The following is a 16241-nucleotide window of genomic DNA, read 5'->3' on the forward strand; positions in this document are numbered from 1 at the left end:
ATTGATAATGTCTACATTTTGCACTCGTAGGTGGACTGCTTCAGGATTTCGACTCATCACTAAACCGACGCTTTTAGTTCGGCTGATGATCATTCCCATTCTTTCAAATTCTTCTCGCCAAAGATCTAGTTTAGCTTGAACTTCTGCTTCTGTCTCACCCCATAGCATAACATCATCAGCAAATACAAGTGCATTGGTTGTCTGATCCTTCATTTTCATTGCTTTTATAACCTCGTCCATTATAGTAATGAAGAGAAGTGGTGATAGACAACGTCCTTGTTGGACTCCGCTCTTCATTTCAAAATAGTTTGACCTGCCTGCTTGAATTTGCACACAGCTCTTTGTCTCTCGATATAGTTTTAATGTTACATGTTATAATTCTCATGTTAGGTCCGTATTGAAATGTACGTAAATACAAAGTATGTTACAAGTGTTTATTTATATATCCACCTATTCAATACAAAGAGATCTTTTTAGAAATTAAATATTAATATAAAATGTTAAGGGACATGTTTCGCCCATATTAAGGGCATCATCAGCCTCAAATTCAAACTTGTATGGTGAAAAATCAGGATCCTGATTGCTCTTACAAGCCATAAAAAGAGGATATCATTATAGGTGTCAGTCTAAACATGCAAAATATTAGAATGTACTATAAGAAATTTATTTTAACTTCAACCTGTTCAATACAGTACAAGATGTTAACGTATTAGTTAAACATCGTTAAAATAGTTGAGACATGTTTCGCCCCTTCTGTAGGGCATCATCAGTCATATCAATACCTCAAAATTCTACCAGACGTCTGGTTAGGAATTATAAAAATATGTTGCATGAGTGAATACATTAAAAAAACATTTACAAGATCTTATCATTAAGAAAATGTCAAATTGATTTAAAAAATGTTACACTAGTGAACACGTTGGTGAATTTTCACTTAAAACAAGGCCGTCATATGTACAGTATTGACAATAATAGTAGTTTAAAGTCTTATTTGATGCTAAGTTCGAAGACAGTTTAAAATGTATATACAAATATTGTGAATGAATGCAGAATACATATAATTACAATTGCTGTACACGTATTTAACATTGTAAAATGTTGTGGAACCAAATTTGTATTAATTTCCATAATTTTTTTTTTTTTTTACCTCAATATTAAGTTCCTGATGTAGTTTAATCAGAATTGGGAACATGCATAATTTTCAAAAATATTTTTTTTGAAAAGTACACCAATGAAATAGTACGTAAACGTATTACATTGTGGTAAGTTGCCTTGTTTTCTACCATTAAAAAAATGTTCAAAAGTGCTTTTCCGCAAGGTGAGTGAAACAGCCTCTGACGTAAGCGGCGCGCTGTGACGTTACGATCCAGTACCGCATGCAGCTCTACCAGCCATTGTGCATCAGCTGTTACTAAAAGCCGATTGTTTATTATTCATGATCGCGAATAACTTCAAAATGACTGAAGAAAGGTTCAAAACAGCACAGTCAGACAATCTATCATGTATAGATGTCATCATTCTTGAAAAATAGTGACTTTTGTGGCCGCAGAAATTCGCGGATAAAAAGCAAGTTTGTAAGTGGCATCTTTAAAATACGTGCAATGTGTTGCAATTCATAGTATTAGGATAACAACGAATCTGGATAGAAATCGCATCACTTTCAACATTTCCTTCTAGACTGATTCCCATATTAAAGAATAACATTATATTTTCGGGCTTTCAGCATTAGTAAAGTAAGAAATCGGATTTCAGTACTAACATAAACATATAGGTAGCATTATAGTACTAGTCCGCCTCTGTGGTGTAGTGGTTAATGTGATTAGCTGCCACCCCCGGAGGCCCGGTTTCGATTCCCGGCTCTGAAAACAAATAGTACGAGGGCTGGATCGGTGTCTACTCAGCCTCGGGATGTCAACTGAGTAGAGGGGTTTTGAATCCTACCTCAGCCATCCTCGAAGTGGTTTCTCGTATTTTCCCACTTCTCCTCCAGGCACCTAAGGCCACGGCCGTTTCCTTCCCTCTTCCTTGTCTATCTCTTCCGATCTTCCCATCCTCTAACAAGGCCCCTGTTGAGCATAGCAGGTGAGGCCGCCTGGGCGAGGTAATGACCCTCCTCACCAGTTGTATCATCATACCCAAAGTCTCTCGCTCCAGGACACTGCCCTTGAAGCGGTAGAGGTGAAATCCCTCGCTGAGTTCGAGGGAAAAACCACACCTGAAGGATAAACTGCTTAAGAAAGAAAGATCATAGTACTATAGGTCTATAATCTATCATTCCCGAAAAAAATATATATTTATGGTTGGGGCAACTGGCCTACCCACTTCCGGGGCCCATGAAAGAGAAACATTAAATATCTTGGTGGAGGGAAAAAGTTAAATATGATAAAGATAAATATGACCTCTAGTTTTCACAAGTCGGGCTGAGTGGTTCAGACGGTTGAGGTGCTGGCCTTCTGACCCCAACTTGGCAGGTTCGATCCTGGTTCAGTCCGGTGCTGAAATACGTCAGCCTCGTGTCGGTAGATTTACTGGCATGTAAAAGAACTCCTGTAGGACTAAATTCCTGCACATCGGCGTCTCCGAAAACCGTAGAAGTAGTTAGTGGGCGTAATGCCAATAACATTAATTACATTTGGCTTTTAACAAGCTGAGCATATCACGCAAGAAAAGTGTCTTGGTGACATTTTAGTCGTTCAATACAGGAATGTCTTTGGGTATTGTGACTTTTACTTTTTTTTTTTTTTTGCTATTTGTTTTACATCGCACAGTCACAGATAAGTCTTATGGTGGGACAGGAAAGGCCTAGGAATGGGAAGGAAGCGGCCGTGGCCTTAATTAAGGTACAGCCCCAGCATTTGCCTGGTGTGAAAATGGGAAACTACGGAAAACCATCTTCAGGGCTGCCGACAGTGGGGTTCGAACCCACTATCTCCCGGATGCGAACTCACAGCTGCGTGCTCCTAACCGCACGGCCAACTCGCTCGGTATTTTTATCCTTCGGTTTATTGACTTGGCTTGTATACCCTAAAACTTAGGCTAAGTTGGATAATATTTTAAACACCAACATCACTATTTTCACCTGTGTGCAATTATGTTATTTATTTCACTAATATTATGATAATTATTATAATTGAGCTATGTTAACTTATAAGACCCCAACAGACAAGCATTGGTTTTGTGTAGAGATATGATATATATTTGTTAAATTAACGTTGTTTTCTTTCATGACGTACACACCTATTTTTTGTTATATTACAGAGTATTTAGCTATAGCCTAAATTTCTTTACAAATGTGAGCTCTTCAATAAAGACATAAATAACTGTCGCATGCCAAGATAAATCTGTATAATTAGAGCTGTCAATATGGTTCATAATCCCTTTGGTTTATTACCTAGACATGGATCACCCAAAACATAGGTTAGGTTTGGAGATTACTTTAATAATCAGCATTAATTAATGCACTGTTTATTATTTTCATATTCCAAGATGTAAATGAAGCATTTAACTAAAGCATCATACATTAAAATTCAAAGTGTTAGCACTAGAACAGCTGACATGGAAAAGTGATTGAAAATTCAAACATATTCAACTTACGTTAATATGATCTTTAAAAAAATAAACTGTACACTTTTCCGATATATCACCAGCATTTCTCCGGCTCGCCAAAATCCATTTCTCCCTAGTTTTAGCGTCTTTGGAACATTTATAAACAATTTGTTTGGGATGGTATGCGATGTGCTATTGCTCATCGGAACTATACACCAGTTTTCTGCCTCACTGTCTGCGCAGGATTCATTTTAAGTCTAAAATATACCACTCAGATTATTATCCAATGTATAGACTTCGAATTTAACCAAACCAGACACTAACATAAAGTAGAAATACGCTAAGTGTATCCTGCTTCTCACATCACACTATGTGTTATTTCGTCTGCTAATTCAGTCAACCTGTACGATGACGTCAGACCAATGAGATTGCGTACTTGCGTGACGTGACATTTTCGTGTTTTAATTTAGATTTTTATCATGTTTGGAGTTATTATTTGTACATTCTGGTCACATTTTTGAATTCTGCGTGAAATTTTGAATCAGATTAGCATATTTTTAATTAAAACCCCGGATCACGCATGTTCCCTATTAGCTTCAAGATGTGAAATTTTGTATGTGATATTATGACCAGCTCATGTAAAAATGTTGCATTACGTCGTAATTCAACTTGGATGTCTATGTTGACTAATTATATTTTAGACTCAAACAAATTAGTTCGCTGAAGTATCCATGGGCTAATCACCTCCGTTTGGATACTCTCTATGAAGACGGAGTGCCTACTGCATGTAGACAACCAGAGGGTGTATTTTCTGACAGAGACAAAAGTAGCGAGTACACTTCAGATTCAGTGGTTGAAATATTACTGAGGCTATGGGAAGTAACAGGTTTGAATTTAGGAACTGATGAACAAGTTTAAAAAAATTAGAGGTAAAATATTCATTAAATAAATTAAATAATTCAGGTCTATGTGCTCCACTGGCTACAGAATGGTCCCAGGTTACGACTTTTGGTATTCATTTGTTGTCTCCTCTGTTATTTATATGTGACCAGAACCGTTTACTGTTGTATCTTACTTCAAGGCAGGCTTCGTTAATATATTCTGAGTAATCCTGCCTTAATAAATACTTGTAGTGTTTGCAAAGGTCAGAGAATATTTTATAATTTCTCTCAGAGGGTGCATTCTTCCATTGTCTCCAGGCTACCGATTTTTTAAGTTCAGCACTTTTAGTATCACTCTTCTTCCATTGGAGGCATTTTCTGGACATCGAACAAGTAGGAATGAGGTCACGGATCACAGCAAGCGTCCAATCATATAAGTCCACCGCATTTTGAACTTCACCCACATGCAACAAATGCCATGGTACAAGAGACAGGGTACGATTAACAGTCTGCCAGTCGCCACACAGGCACAGAACTCCTAAGGACAGCTTGATGACACCTCAGAGCACAGGGAGGGGTGTTAGACATGTTTCAATTCGCTACGAGACATTATTGTAATTCAAGGTGATTTACTGAAGATGACTCGTTGTGAGTTGAAACATGTCTATTGGACACTCATCTTATAAGATGATACTAATGTATTGACGTATGGGGATAATAAATACTGTTTTGGTGTTAATGTCAGAGTATATAATAATATCACAAATGCACGGCAGATATTAAACGCACTGAATTCTTTACAAGATTCAATGAAATTCACAATGGAATCAGAAACTAACAAGAAAATTAACCATTTACACATGACGGTTGGTAGGAATAATGACAACCTGTATACAGTATATATTAAAAAGAAAAAACCCACTCCTCGTTAGAGGACGCATCATGGAGCACTTAACTAAGATAACTCTCAATTATGAAAGGGTATAAACAGAATTTAAACATACATGTTTCTAAACAATTAGTTTTTGATAGACCGATGAGCATTGAAGATCCATTAACTGAGTTAACAATGGAAAATATTAGTGTTGGCTACCGAGTGTATGATTCGAATCGGTGATAGATTCGTTCAAGTGTCCGAGTGAATTGCTTATGGCACACGGTTCAGCTGACTCACGGATCAGTGAGACACAACATACACACGGTTCATTATCGGCACACTGGACGTTGGTGAGGAGCCGATTTTACGCTGCAGTGGGACATACAGAGACGTGGCTAACTGAAAGAATCGTATGCTGTAACGGACCCCCGCTGTGAGCTCATTTGAAAATAATACCCACTTGAATTCACTGTCCTTTTTTTTTTTTTTTACAGGGGGGTTTAAATAATAGTTGCATTTATTTGCTGGTAGTCAAAACATAATTGCTGAAGTAGCTAGTAAGTAGGTAGGCTGTTAGGTTATTCTATTTATTAGCTTAATGAAGCTTAGTTGACATTCATCAATTAACTCAACTCGGCTCTCTAGCCTACCCTGAAAATTATCTATTTTATGTTGGGAAGAACTGCTCAGTATTCTCTCCATTCGTATGTCTCATCATTGCACAAGATTTCAGTCATCGAATCACCAAGACCAATGGTGTACGCGGACAGTAAATAAGTGAGCCATCTGATGCAATACATTAACTAAAAAGACGTTGTTGAATCAGAAAACCATGAACACAGTGAAATTTCCAAGTTCTTTGAAACAGTTAATAGGGAATTTACCACCTGGGCAACAGCACCAAATGCAGATTATTGATGATTGTGTGTACAGATATTTTTTCATCTAATTCTGTATACTTATTTCATGGAGGTGTCACTGTGGGGGAAAGGCTTTGTAACATCTAAACTTGATACGAAGAGAAATCTGAATCACCGAGCTCGATAGCTGTAGTCGCTTAAGTGCAGCCAGTGTCCAGTATTTGGGAGATAGTGGGTTCGAACCCTACTGTCGGCAGCCCTGAAGATGGTTTTCTGTGGTTTCCCATTTTCACACCAGGCAAATGCTGGGGCTGTACCTTAATTAAGGCCACGGCCGCCTTCTTCCCACTCCTAGCCCCTTCCTGTCCCATCGTCGCCATAAGACCTACCTGTGTCGGTGCGATGTAAAGCAAAAAAAAAAATAATCTGAATGTGAAAGTTAGATTATTACGCATAGGAGAGCAGTTCATAGAATGAAGACCGGGTGGCAGCAGCGAGCATTGAATGCTGTTGCTGCTGTCATTTCAGTTCACACCACACAGATATAATAGGAATGGTGACGCTAATGCGCTGTGAATCGGATCACTGTATTAATTCAGTAACGTGAACGGAGTCAAATGAATTGAATATCCCATCACTAGAAAATATGGCTTCCAAACCTTTACTAAATTATTGGTTAAGTAGATGTCTTTTAAATGTCATCTTTCCAAGGAGTTGTGCAATCATGTCGGTTTTTCTGATTGGTCTGGCTCTTTGGTTCGTTTGCCGAGGATTTTAACTGCATATGGTTAATGTTAATTCCTCTGTCTCTTCTGGACTGGGTGTTTCTCAATACACTTCTCTTCATCTGCATACAAGACATGACAGTACAAACCACTATGGAAACTTGCAATAGGGAACACATCCCTCCTATAGGTTTGGTATCAGGAAGGGCATCCAACCATAAAACTGTGTCAAATCAAAAGCCAACCCTAATATATTGAGAAAAAAGGTAGGCTGAAGTTAGGGATTTCTGGTAGTTTTAACTTAAGACTTTCCATCCCTCTTCCCCGTCCCTTTGGAAATGTAATGTAATGTACGTCCAGGATGACGCCATCTGACTACTATTATTTCTTAAAGCTGTGTCTTTTAACTTCGTCTTATATTATCCCTTCCCGTGTAAATGGGGTTGCATTTCTGGTTGCTTTCCTCCAGGGCACCCTTTCTTTGACCCTAGTTGGATAGAAATGTAAAACAGGGTTCCCATCAGTAATCTAAATATAACAGGTGAGGCTTTCAGGCCGGTGCTACAAATTATGTCAGTGTTTTCCAGGTTTGTACGCCATGGTCCAGAAGCAAGTGATTGTCCCAACGTTTCACCGAAGATTGCGCTCGGCATTGTCAAGGGTTCTGACTGACTTCGATAGCAACGAAGCTCTCAGTGGATATTACATAGCGCAGGCTACGGTACGCTGCTTGCCTATTGGTCCGCCATGCTGGGGGAACGGTTGCTGATTGGCTGTTCTTCGGCCAATGGTTGAAGCATAAGGAGCCCAATATACATCGACCTGCCTTGGTGGAGACAGGCAACTGATCACCCGTTGCTTCTTCTGTTCTGTCTCGGCCACCGTGTCTTTCCAGATTTAAGGCTTTCAGGACTGGAAACCAGGCTTTGTTTACCCATTCAGATTCCTGTTGGATTTCAATGGCTTCCCTCTGTAGCCCAGTGTGATAAGACATAGTAGTTCACAGTACTTTGGTGTTGCTGTACTGTAAGACATGGCCTGCTAGCAGCGAGTGGTCAGCAACTGATGATCTATCTGCTTGTCCCAGCCGGCTATTTCTGTTGTTCTCCTTCAATCGTGTGGCAATGCTGCGTTTTGTATTGCCTATATACACCTGGCCGCAGCTGTACGGGATCTTAGATACCTGCTGTGGAGAGAGGATTGCCATTGTCTTTAACAGACCTCAGTAGTTCCTGGATTTTCTTCGCTGGCCTGTATATGGTTTTTACCCCATGGGACTGCAGTAGCCTCCCTATTCTGTCTGTTATTTTCCCAATAAACGACAGAAAGGCTTTAGCTGCCGACCACTCCTCTTCTTTCTCCCCAGTTGTTGGACGACCGAGATGGAGTGCTCGCTGGATATCTTTATGGCTGTACCCATTAGAGAGTAAGCCATATTGAGGTGGCTGAACTCCTCGTTTAAGTGCTGAGGTTGACAGATTCTCCTAGCACGGTTGGCTAGCGTCTTATCACTCCGTATTTTTGTCATGGGTGGTGGTTGGACGTCTTCTGAAGATATCAGTCTGTGTGGGTCCCAAGTTTAAATTGGCGGTCTTCATTACCAGAACATCGAGGAAAGGGAGTTTCCCATTGTTTCCTGTCTCCTTAGTGAATTGAATATTGGTGTTAATACTATTCAGATGCTGCAGAAACAGCTGTAGTTGTTCTTTCCGTGGCTCCAGATCACAAAGGTGTCATCTATGAAGTGCAGCCACACCTTAGATTTTCCCTGGGATATTCCAGTTTTCCCTGCATTAAATTTAGTGGGACATGGTACATAAGAGTGATGCCCGAGTATGTTTATCATACTCTGGAATCATCATCTTGAAACATATTTTGCATGAACACTTACAATAGCATAAAGAACTTGAAATAAATGTATCACCAGTCAAATAAGTTACATCTTGACATGAAGTGCCAATCTTTGAAGTGAGTTATCTGTAATTCCATCGTAAACAGTCACTACAAGAAACACTACAACCGACAAAAATGAACTATGTAGCTCACAGCAAGCTGTCAGTCAACCACTCTTCAAACTAACGCCTGTGTTCATCAGGGGCCTTGTTTTTGAAATTGACGTGAGTGAGCTTGCCAGTTGTAAACGGAAGCATAGTGGTTAGTGTTCAGGAACTCAGGAATAAAATCACAGTTTCTGTAACAAATGGGAGTGTTGTTTGAATATGTATGCCGGTCAACAAGTGTGTATCAGCACCAGTGATACCTATATTCCTTTCTTTGTAGAGTCTTTTTCTCTGATGATTTTTGCCTTTCCGTAATAGTTTCTCTTTAATAGTAAGGTGACATCCATAATTATGGGCAATCCATAATAGTTAGCACATATTAAAGGCTTGTAAAACACACCAGGCAAATGCTGGGGCTGTACCTTAATTAAGGCCACGGCCGCTCCCTTTCCAACTCCTAGGCCTTTCCTATCCCATCGTCGCCATAAGACTTATCTGTGTCGGTGCGATGTAAAACCACTAGCAAAAAAAAAAAAAACATTAAGAAAACAAAGAGTTATTGTGTTTTTATTTTATAATAATATTATCATAATTATTTAAGCTTTTGGTTTAATGAGAACAAAGGAATTACAAATTAATGCACGAAAGTTATTATCTACAAACATTTAATTTTACCATCAAAGACCTGGAATTACATTATCACTCTCTCTCTCTTTCTCAAAGTACTAGTTGTTGGATGCGACTACATATCATTCTGTTCGGATCCAGAAAACAGGCACGCTGTAAAAAACATTCAGCTTATTTGCTAACAATTTTATCACAAACAAAATTTGGTTATTTTCCAGGTGAACGTAAACGATGAGAGGTTTTCTGCTATTTTCTCTTCACACCTTTTCAATATCGACCCTGCTGATCCTCACTACCGTAAGACCAAGGGAATGGAAGCTCTTCGAAACGAGAAACTCAAAAGAAGACAAGAGGAAGAACAGGTTTGTACCATTCACGTACCTGCTTATTGGGGATAATGTCACTTAATCCTTGGTGTTAAATATTGTAATGGTGTTTTTTTTCCTGAAGATTCAGATATTACGTGTAGATAGCAAGGACAGTGATGTGATAATGTTGTTTGAGTCTCAGTTACTTTAAAAAAGGAGGCTCAAGAAGAAACAAGATTACAGTGTACATCATCTGATGTATACCGAGTCCCATGTTAATTAATCGGAACAAGCTTTATTTTCATAGTGCTTCACAGCATTGCTTATTCTTATATCTTGCACTTTCTGTGCATTATTTCTTTGATTGATTAATAATTGCTGTGTGTGATGATTGTTTTAGGCGGAAACAACTCCCGGAATGTGTAGTGCGATTGTAGCATTATTGCAGATTACTTGTATGCCACTAAGAGTGGTAGGTGAAATGGGTCCACGTATTTAACACTAGGCTAATGGCACATATAACCATGTTTCCTCAATAATTGCATTATCTTCACAGTATTAGCACATGGGACTAGTTTCAGCCGCTCGAGCCATCTTCAGCCATTGGCGTTAATAAAACATAGGAATATACAAACACATCTAAAAGAGAGGAAATGCATTAAAATCAGTCTGTGATGGAAAACTTGATGACGCTCATGTCCACACGTCACAAAACATTATACCGTAAATTTACAATACTAGCAAGGTATAGTGTAACGTTCATCTCGATTTCCTTGGTCTTCAAAAATAACCTTTATACACTTGTAAGTGATCGAGCGGTACATCTATATATGAGGCGTATAGTTTCAAACACGACCAAATCCGTTGAGCTGTTTTTTTTCAGGAGAAGCAAAAACTTGTTTAGGATATTAATTCATATATATTCAGACATCGTATTCTTTATGTTGCTTGACAGAGGCTTCTAATTCGTTATCATACAATTTTTACAGTATAATTATATTACATGAATTGAAAAATGGTTTTTAAAATTTGGACTTGACCATGTTTGAAACTAACTATGGGACTTGGCCAATTTTGAAACTTACCTAAGAGGACTTGGCTGTCTTTGAAACTTAGATTAGAAAATTTGGCTGAACATGCATTATTTCTGCTTCACCGTCTTTTGGGTATGCTTATGCGAGAGTACCTTAGAATAAAAGCATCTTGTTTAGTATGCACTATGAAAGTCTTTTATATCTTTCATTTTCAGTAGCCTAAACTTTTTTGTTCCTCTGTGATTACAGCTTGGGTACTGTGGTAAAGACGTCACGGAATACGTAAGGAAAAAAAGAAATCTAGATTAGGCCTGTTTTCCAACTGTGCTCATTTTGACTTTATTAGGAACAAATATGATCAAAAATGTTATAAGATTTAGTGGAAATTTTTTAAAAATTATTATTTTAAACATTATGTTTGTGTAAAATTACCCAACATTGTAACCAATGTAGAGGCTAATTAACATATAGTTACCTCAATGTGTATTCTTCATATTATACCTATTCAATACCATCGTGCCTTCGAAACACATCACCAAGTCTTGATTGAATCACCACTAACACGTTGTTGATTGTACTCATCTCAGCTGTTTATCCCTCGTGCGCTTCCAGGTGGAAGGATCATGTTGCCGCTTTCTGGAATGGCGTCTATGTATTTCCTCCGTTTTTTTGCACAGCAAGTATGAATACTATTAAAAACGACCAATTAATTATATATATTTATTATTTATAAAATGTTTATAAAAATACACGCAAACAAAACCACCACACATGACTCGAACAAACTTCAGTCAACCATTTAACCGGAAGAAACCACGTGACTGAATAGCGTAGGGTTATTGGCTCGTGTGGGTTAACAGGGACTTGGCTGACTTTGACATGAAACGTCATTCTTTGCTGTAATTTTAAATGTGATCTGGCCGGATTTGAAACCCACTTTCATTCTCGTTGTATTCATCTTGTAAAGAGGTATCCATGGAAGTCAAAACATCAAAACGTGCAAAAGATGGACTTGGTCGTGTTTGAAACTATACGCCTCATATAAAAAAAAGAGTTTTGTCTGTACATTGCACAGAATTTGAAATAATGGTATTTCTGTATCAGTCATGTCCACAGTAACAAGGAAATGCACTTTTTACTTACCCGTAATTTCTGTCTGTATGTATGTACACGCATCACTAGAAAACGGCTAGAGAGAATTTAATGAAAATCGGTATGCAAAGTCGAGGAATAAGTCGCTACAATCTAGGCTATAAATAATTTCATTCACACCAAGTGATGGTAGTTTAGGGGAAGACCTAAAACTTAATTCTTAAATATTTATATTATTAGTGGTCCTATCTCATTGAATATCTGTATGCGAAGTCGGAGAATGAGCCACTACAATCTAGAATATAAATCATTTAATTCACACTGAGTGAAATTGTAGTTTAGGGGAAGGCGCCTAAAATGTAATTTTTAAATACCTATGTTATTGGTCCTATTGAAAGGTACTACATAATAAAAGTTGGAGAGAATACAATTTCCGTCCATTTATGTTTTATTCAGTTTTAATGTACCGACTATGGTAAGAGTTTAAAGATAAAAATTTCATTGTTCCGTATTGAAATTATTAACATTAAAAATTCAATAATTGAAGTTCAACCAATTCAATACATAAAAGAAAGAAATGTAGTAATTACATTCTTATTTAAATGGGACCGGTTTCGACCCTAGTCCAGGTCATCGTCAGCCGTAAAAACAAGTAGGCGAAATCACACAATGTTTATGAATATTGGAGAAATGGACTCCAAGTCACAACACTTTGTGTCTGACAGAGTGTGAAACTGATCCATTTCTCCAATATTCATAAACATTGTGTGATTTCGCCTACTTGTTTTTACGGCTGACGATGACCTGGACTAGGGTCGAAACCGGTCCCATTTAAATAAGAATGTAATTACTACATTTCTTTCTTTTATGTATTGAATTGGTTGAACTTCAATTATTTAATTTTTAATATGGTAAGAGTGGTATTTCAGAGTTGGAAGAAAACTAAATGTGAAGGCCAACAATATAGAAAGCGCATAACATTGATCAACAATAACATTACATTGACCATTGTTTGTTGTAATGTTCTTTGTCTCTTATACTGCCTCTCAACTCCGATAGATGGGATTACTGCTGCGTACCGAGTGTAATAGCCTGACTGATTATTGGCAGGAAATAGTCGGAGAGTTAGAAAACTTTCTTCTTTAGCATGCCATTCCTCTGGTTCATACGATACAGCTGGTACATAACACACTGGAGGATTCCAGCTATTCGATCCCTACTCTAATGCGCTGTTTTGAATGAGCAGTGGGCATACGTAAGGCAGAGACTCACTTAGTTGAGGAGGAGTAGTAGTGGTAGTAGTATGGCCTAGTCTAGAAATTAGGGTTATTCCAAATTATAGCATCACAATTTACTAAATAACTCAAAATTCAACCCTGAAAAGAGGCGTTTCTTAAGAAAAGCTTCTTCCTCTTCATTTTTATTAAATTCTACATTCATTTTATTCCAAATTAGCAAGTGAAGATGGGGTTTCTCCTTTGGCTTGGAGAAAAAATTTGCCTCCAAGTCAGATAGATTTTTCTGCCACCAGTGTAGTGAATTGAGATTTTCCGACTCATCGGGTACTCCTAGGAAACAGATCAGTAAAAGGGCATAGTTTTTGCCCTGGGACTCTCCACTATTCGACCCCTCCTCCGCCGAAAAAAAGACTAAGAGTGTTCATGGCTCACGGCAGTCTACGGCTTGGTCATTCCAGCTCTGGAACTTTGGACTGTTAGATCGGCAGCTTAGTCCTGTTCGTTAAAAGTGAGAAAATGTGTGGTTTTTCATTTGATCGAGTATTTCATATGAAAGCATTGCGTTTAATCACGCCATTCCTACCGACGTCATTGTAATGTATGTTCGAGTTGGGAAAACCGCTAGGATAGTCTTTCTGAGGATGTAAAAAGGCAGGTGGAGAGTGAGTGTCTGCCATTGTAATGAAAGCTCCCCAACCTGATTGTGACTGATGGTAGGCAAGCAGGTCTACCATTACGGTGAAAATTCCCTAACTCAGTCTTCATATGAGAAAAGATGTTTGGTGACTTCCCCGTCACGTTTCTAGGGTAACCTTAAGAGCTATGCAATTTCATACAAACTTGCTTACAACGTGTACACTACCCTAACCTAGAATTCTGTATACATCAGGTACATCAGCTAGTCTATAATAATTACAGAGATGAGTAGTAGCCCAGTAACTGTTAATCTGTCAATACGGATCAGACCAGATGTCTGTCAAGAAAGAGGAAAAGGAAAGTGAAAACAATTGAAATGGTGTAGTAAAACGAAAAAGGCAGAGAAATGTACAACGATAACTTCCCTCCCCCCCTCTCTTATGCAGCTCCAAGGGAGTTATGTCATTGACAAAGTGCAGCACACTGAATGTTAGGTTTCAGCAGAGGCTGGCGGTGGGGACTCATGTTGCGGGAGGAGTGAGGAAGGGGAAGTAGGGGTAATGGACTGATGGGGGCTTCCTAGCTTTTGCTCTTATTGGTATTGTATTTGTAGCGAACTGAGATAATTCTTTCTAAAACGTATATAACTTGTAATAAGCGAGATAATTACGTATATCGAATAAAATGACATAAGACTCCCTTGGAGCTGCGTAAGATTGAGAGAGGCGGGGTAAGTTCTCGTTATACATTTCTCTGCCTTTGTGTTTCCCTACAGCAGTTCAGACATGTTCACATTTTTTTTCCTCTTTCTTTACAGACATCTGGTCTGATCTGTATTGACAGATTAACACTAATCATCTCTGTAATTATTATAGATGTACCCCTCGATCATTTAAAAGTGTATAAAGGTTATTTTTCAAGACCAAGCAAGTCAAGAATGAAATTTTTTAAATACAATTTGCTTTAATTCGCACCGACACGGATAGGTCTTATAGAGACCATGGGATAGGAAACACCTAGGAGTGGGAAGGAAGCACCCGTGGGCTTAATTAAGGTACAGCGCCAGCATTTGCCTGGTGTGAGAATGGGAAACTGTGGAAAACCATCTTCAGGGCTGCTAACAGTGGGGTTCAAACCCACTATCTCCCAGATGCAAGCTCACAGCTATGTGGCCCTAACTGCTCGACCAACTCGCCCAGTAAGATTGAACATTGCACAGTACCTTTACAGTATAATGTTTTGTGACTTGTGGACATCGGTGTCATAAAGTTTTTCATTATGACCTGATTTTAATGCATTTCCTCTCTTTTAGATGTCTTTGTATATTCCATTTTATTAATGGCAATTTAAAAAAATCTTAATGGCTTAAGATGGCCTGAGTTGTGCTAATACTGTGATTATTGAGAAATTATAGTTATCATTAGCCTTGTGTTGAATAGGTGAACCCATATTACCTACCAGCTGTAACAACTGTCAATACAGATCATGATGAAATTTTTATAGTTATTAAATTTTGTGTTGATGACAGCACTGTAAATTGAATTATTCAGCAGCACAAACAGACCGGTTTGATTTCTCTTGAGAAAAACGGTAACTGTAATAGGAAAAAAGAAGCAGCAAATTGAAACCCGGGCTCACTGCTGTGCACTTGGCCTGTGAGTTGGGCGTTAGGAGTGAATCTATATACGAATGACATATATATAAACGCTAACTTGTATATTTCACAAAACTCAAGCTCTTAAACCCGAGGAAGTTAAAATGTGCGGTTTGTACCAAAATCTTCCAAATCATCTCAGTAGCACAGGAAAAATCTTGCATTTCTTGAAAAGTCAACAGAAATATTTTCAAGATCAAATCATTGAATGATCACTCCAATAATTGCTGGCGAAGGCTTGCCCTAACCTGCAATACATTCTGTACTTAGCAGGTTGCTAAGACAGCAAGGATCTGAACTGTTTTTTGTCTTTGTGACTTTGATAAAAATCCTTTCACATTCTGCATTGCTGTGTGGAATTGATAAAATAGCAAGCCCATATTTATGTCTTTCCATTTCCACTTAACAATTTCCCTAATGGTTGACTTGGGCACTGTCAGAAGGGTGGAAATGGTACTGTCCTAGCATTATATCTCTGCCACCGGGTGACTGCTGCATTTCTAAGAAAGAGAAAGGTGTAGTAGCTGTCAGCGCTTCTATTCATATTCTCGAGACTCACAATGTGGAAGAATGTCATATGACTAGGAATAGGTCTAGTTGCTGTCAGCGCTTCTTTCACATTCTTAGAAATTCAGTGGTAGAGATATAATGCAAGGACGATACTGACAGATTAGCACGCAATAACCATTCTGTGTTTGAAGCCAATTAGCTCGCTTGTTCCACCCATTCTTCTAATATTTTGTAGCACTGAACAACATTGAGC

At 38.4% G+C, this 16241-nt stretch overlaps 1 protein-coding gene across 4 annotated transcripts in view; it reads left to right on the top strand.

Annotated features, from left to right (window-relative positions):
* LOC136883328 (ESF1 homolog) overlaps positions 1–16241 on the top strand; it is a 94669-nt gene that overhangs the window by 77980 nt on the left and 448 nt on the right. For all 4 annotated transcript variants that reach the window (XM_067155565.2, XM_067155563.2, XM_067155564.2 and 1 more), the window contains one exon: positions 9735–9878. In XM_067155565.2, coding sequence (XP_067011666.2) covers positions 9735–9878 — 144 coding nt within the window. The remainder of the gene's footprint in view (positions 1–9734; positions 9879–16241) is intronic.

Source organism: Anabrus simplex, chromosome 11 (genome assembly GCF_040414725.1).
Source record: "Anabrus simplex isolate iqAnaSimp1 chromosome 11, ASM4041472v1, whole genome shotgun sequence".
In the NCBI taxonomy this organism is placed as follows: domain Eukaryota; kingdom Metazoa; phylum Arthropoda; class Insecta; order Orthoptera; family Tettigoniidae; genus Anabrus; species Anabrus simplex.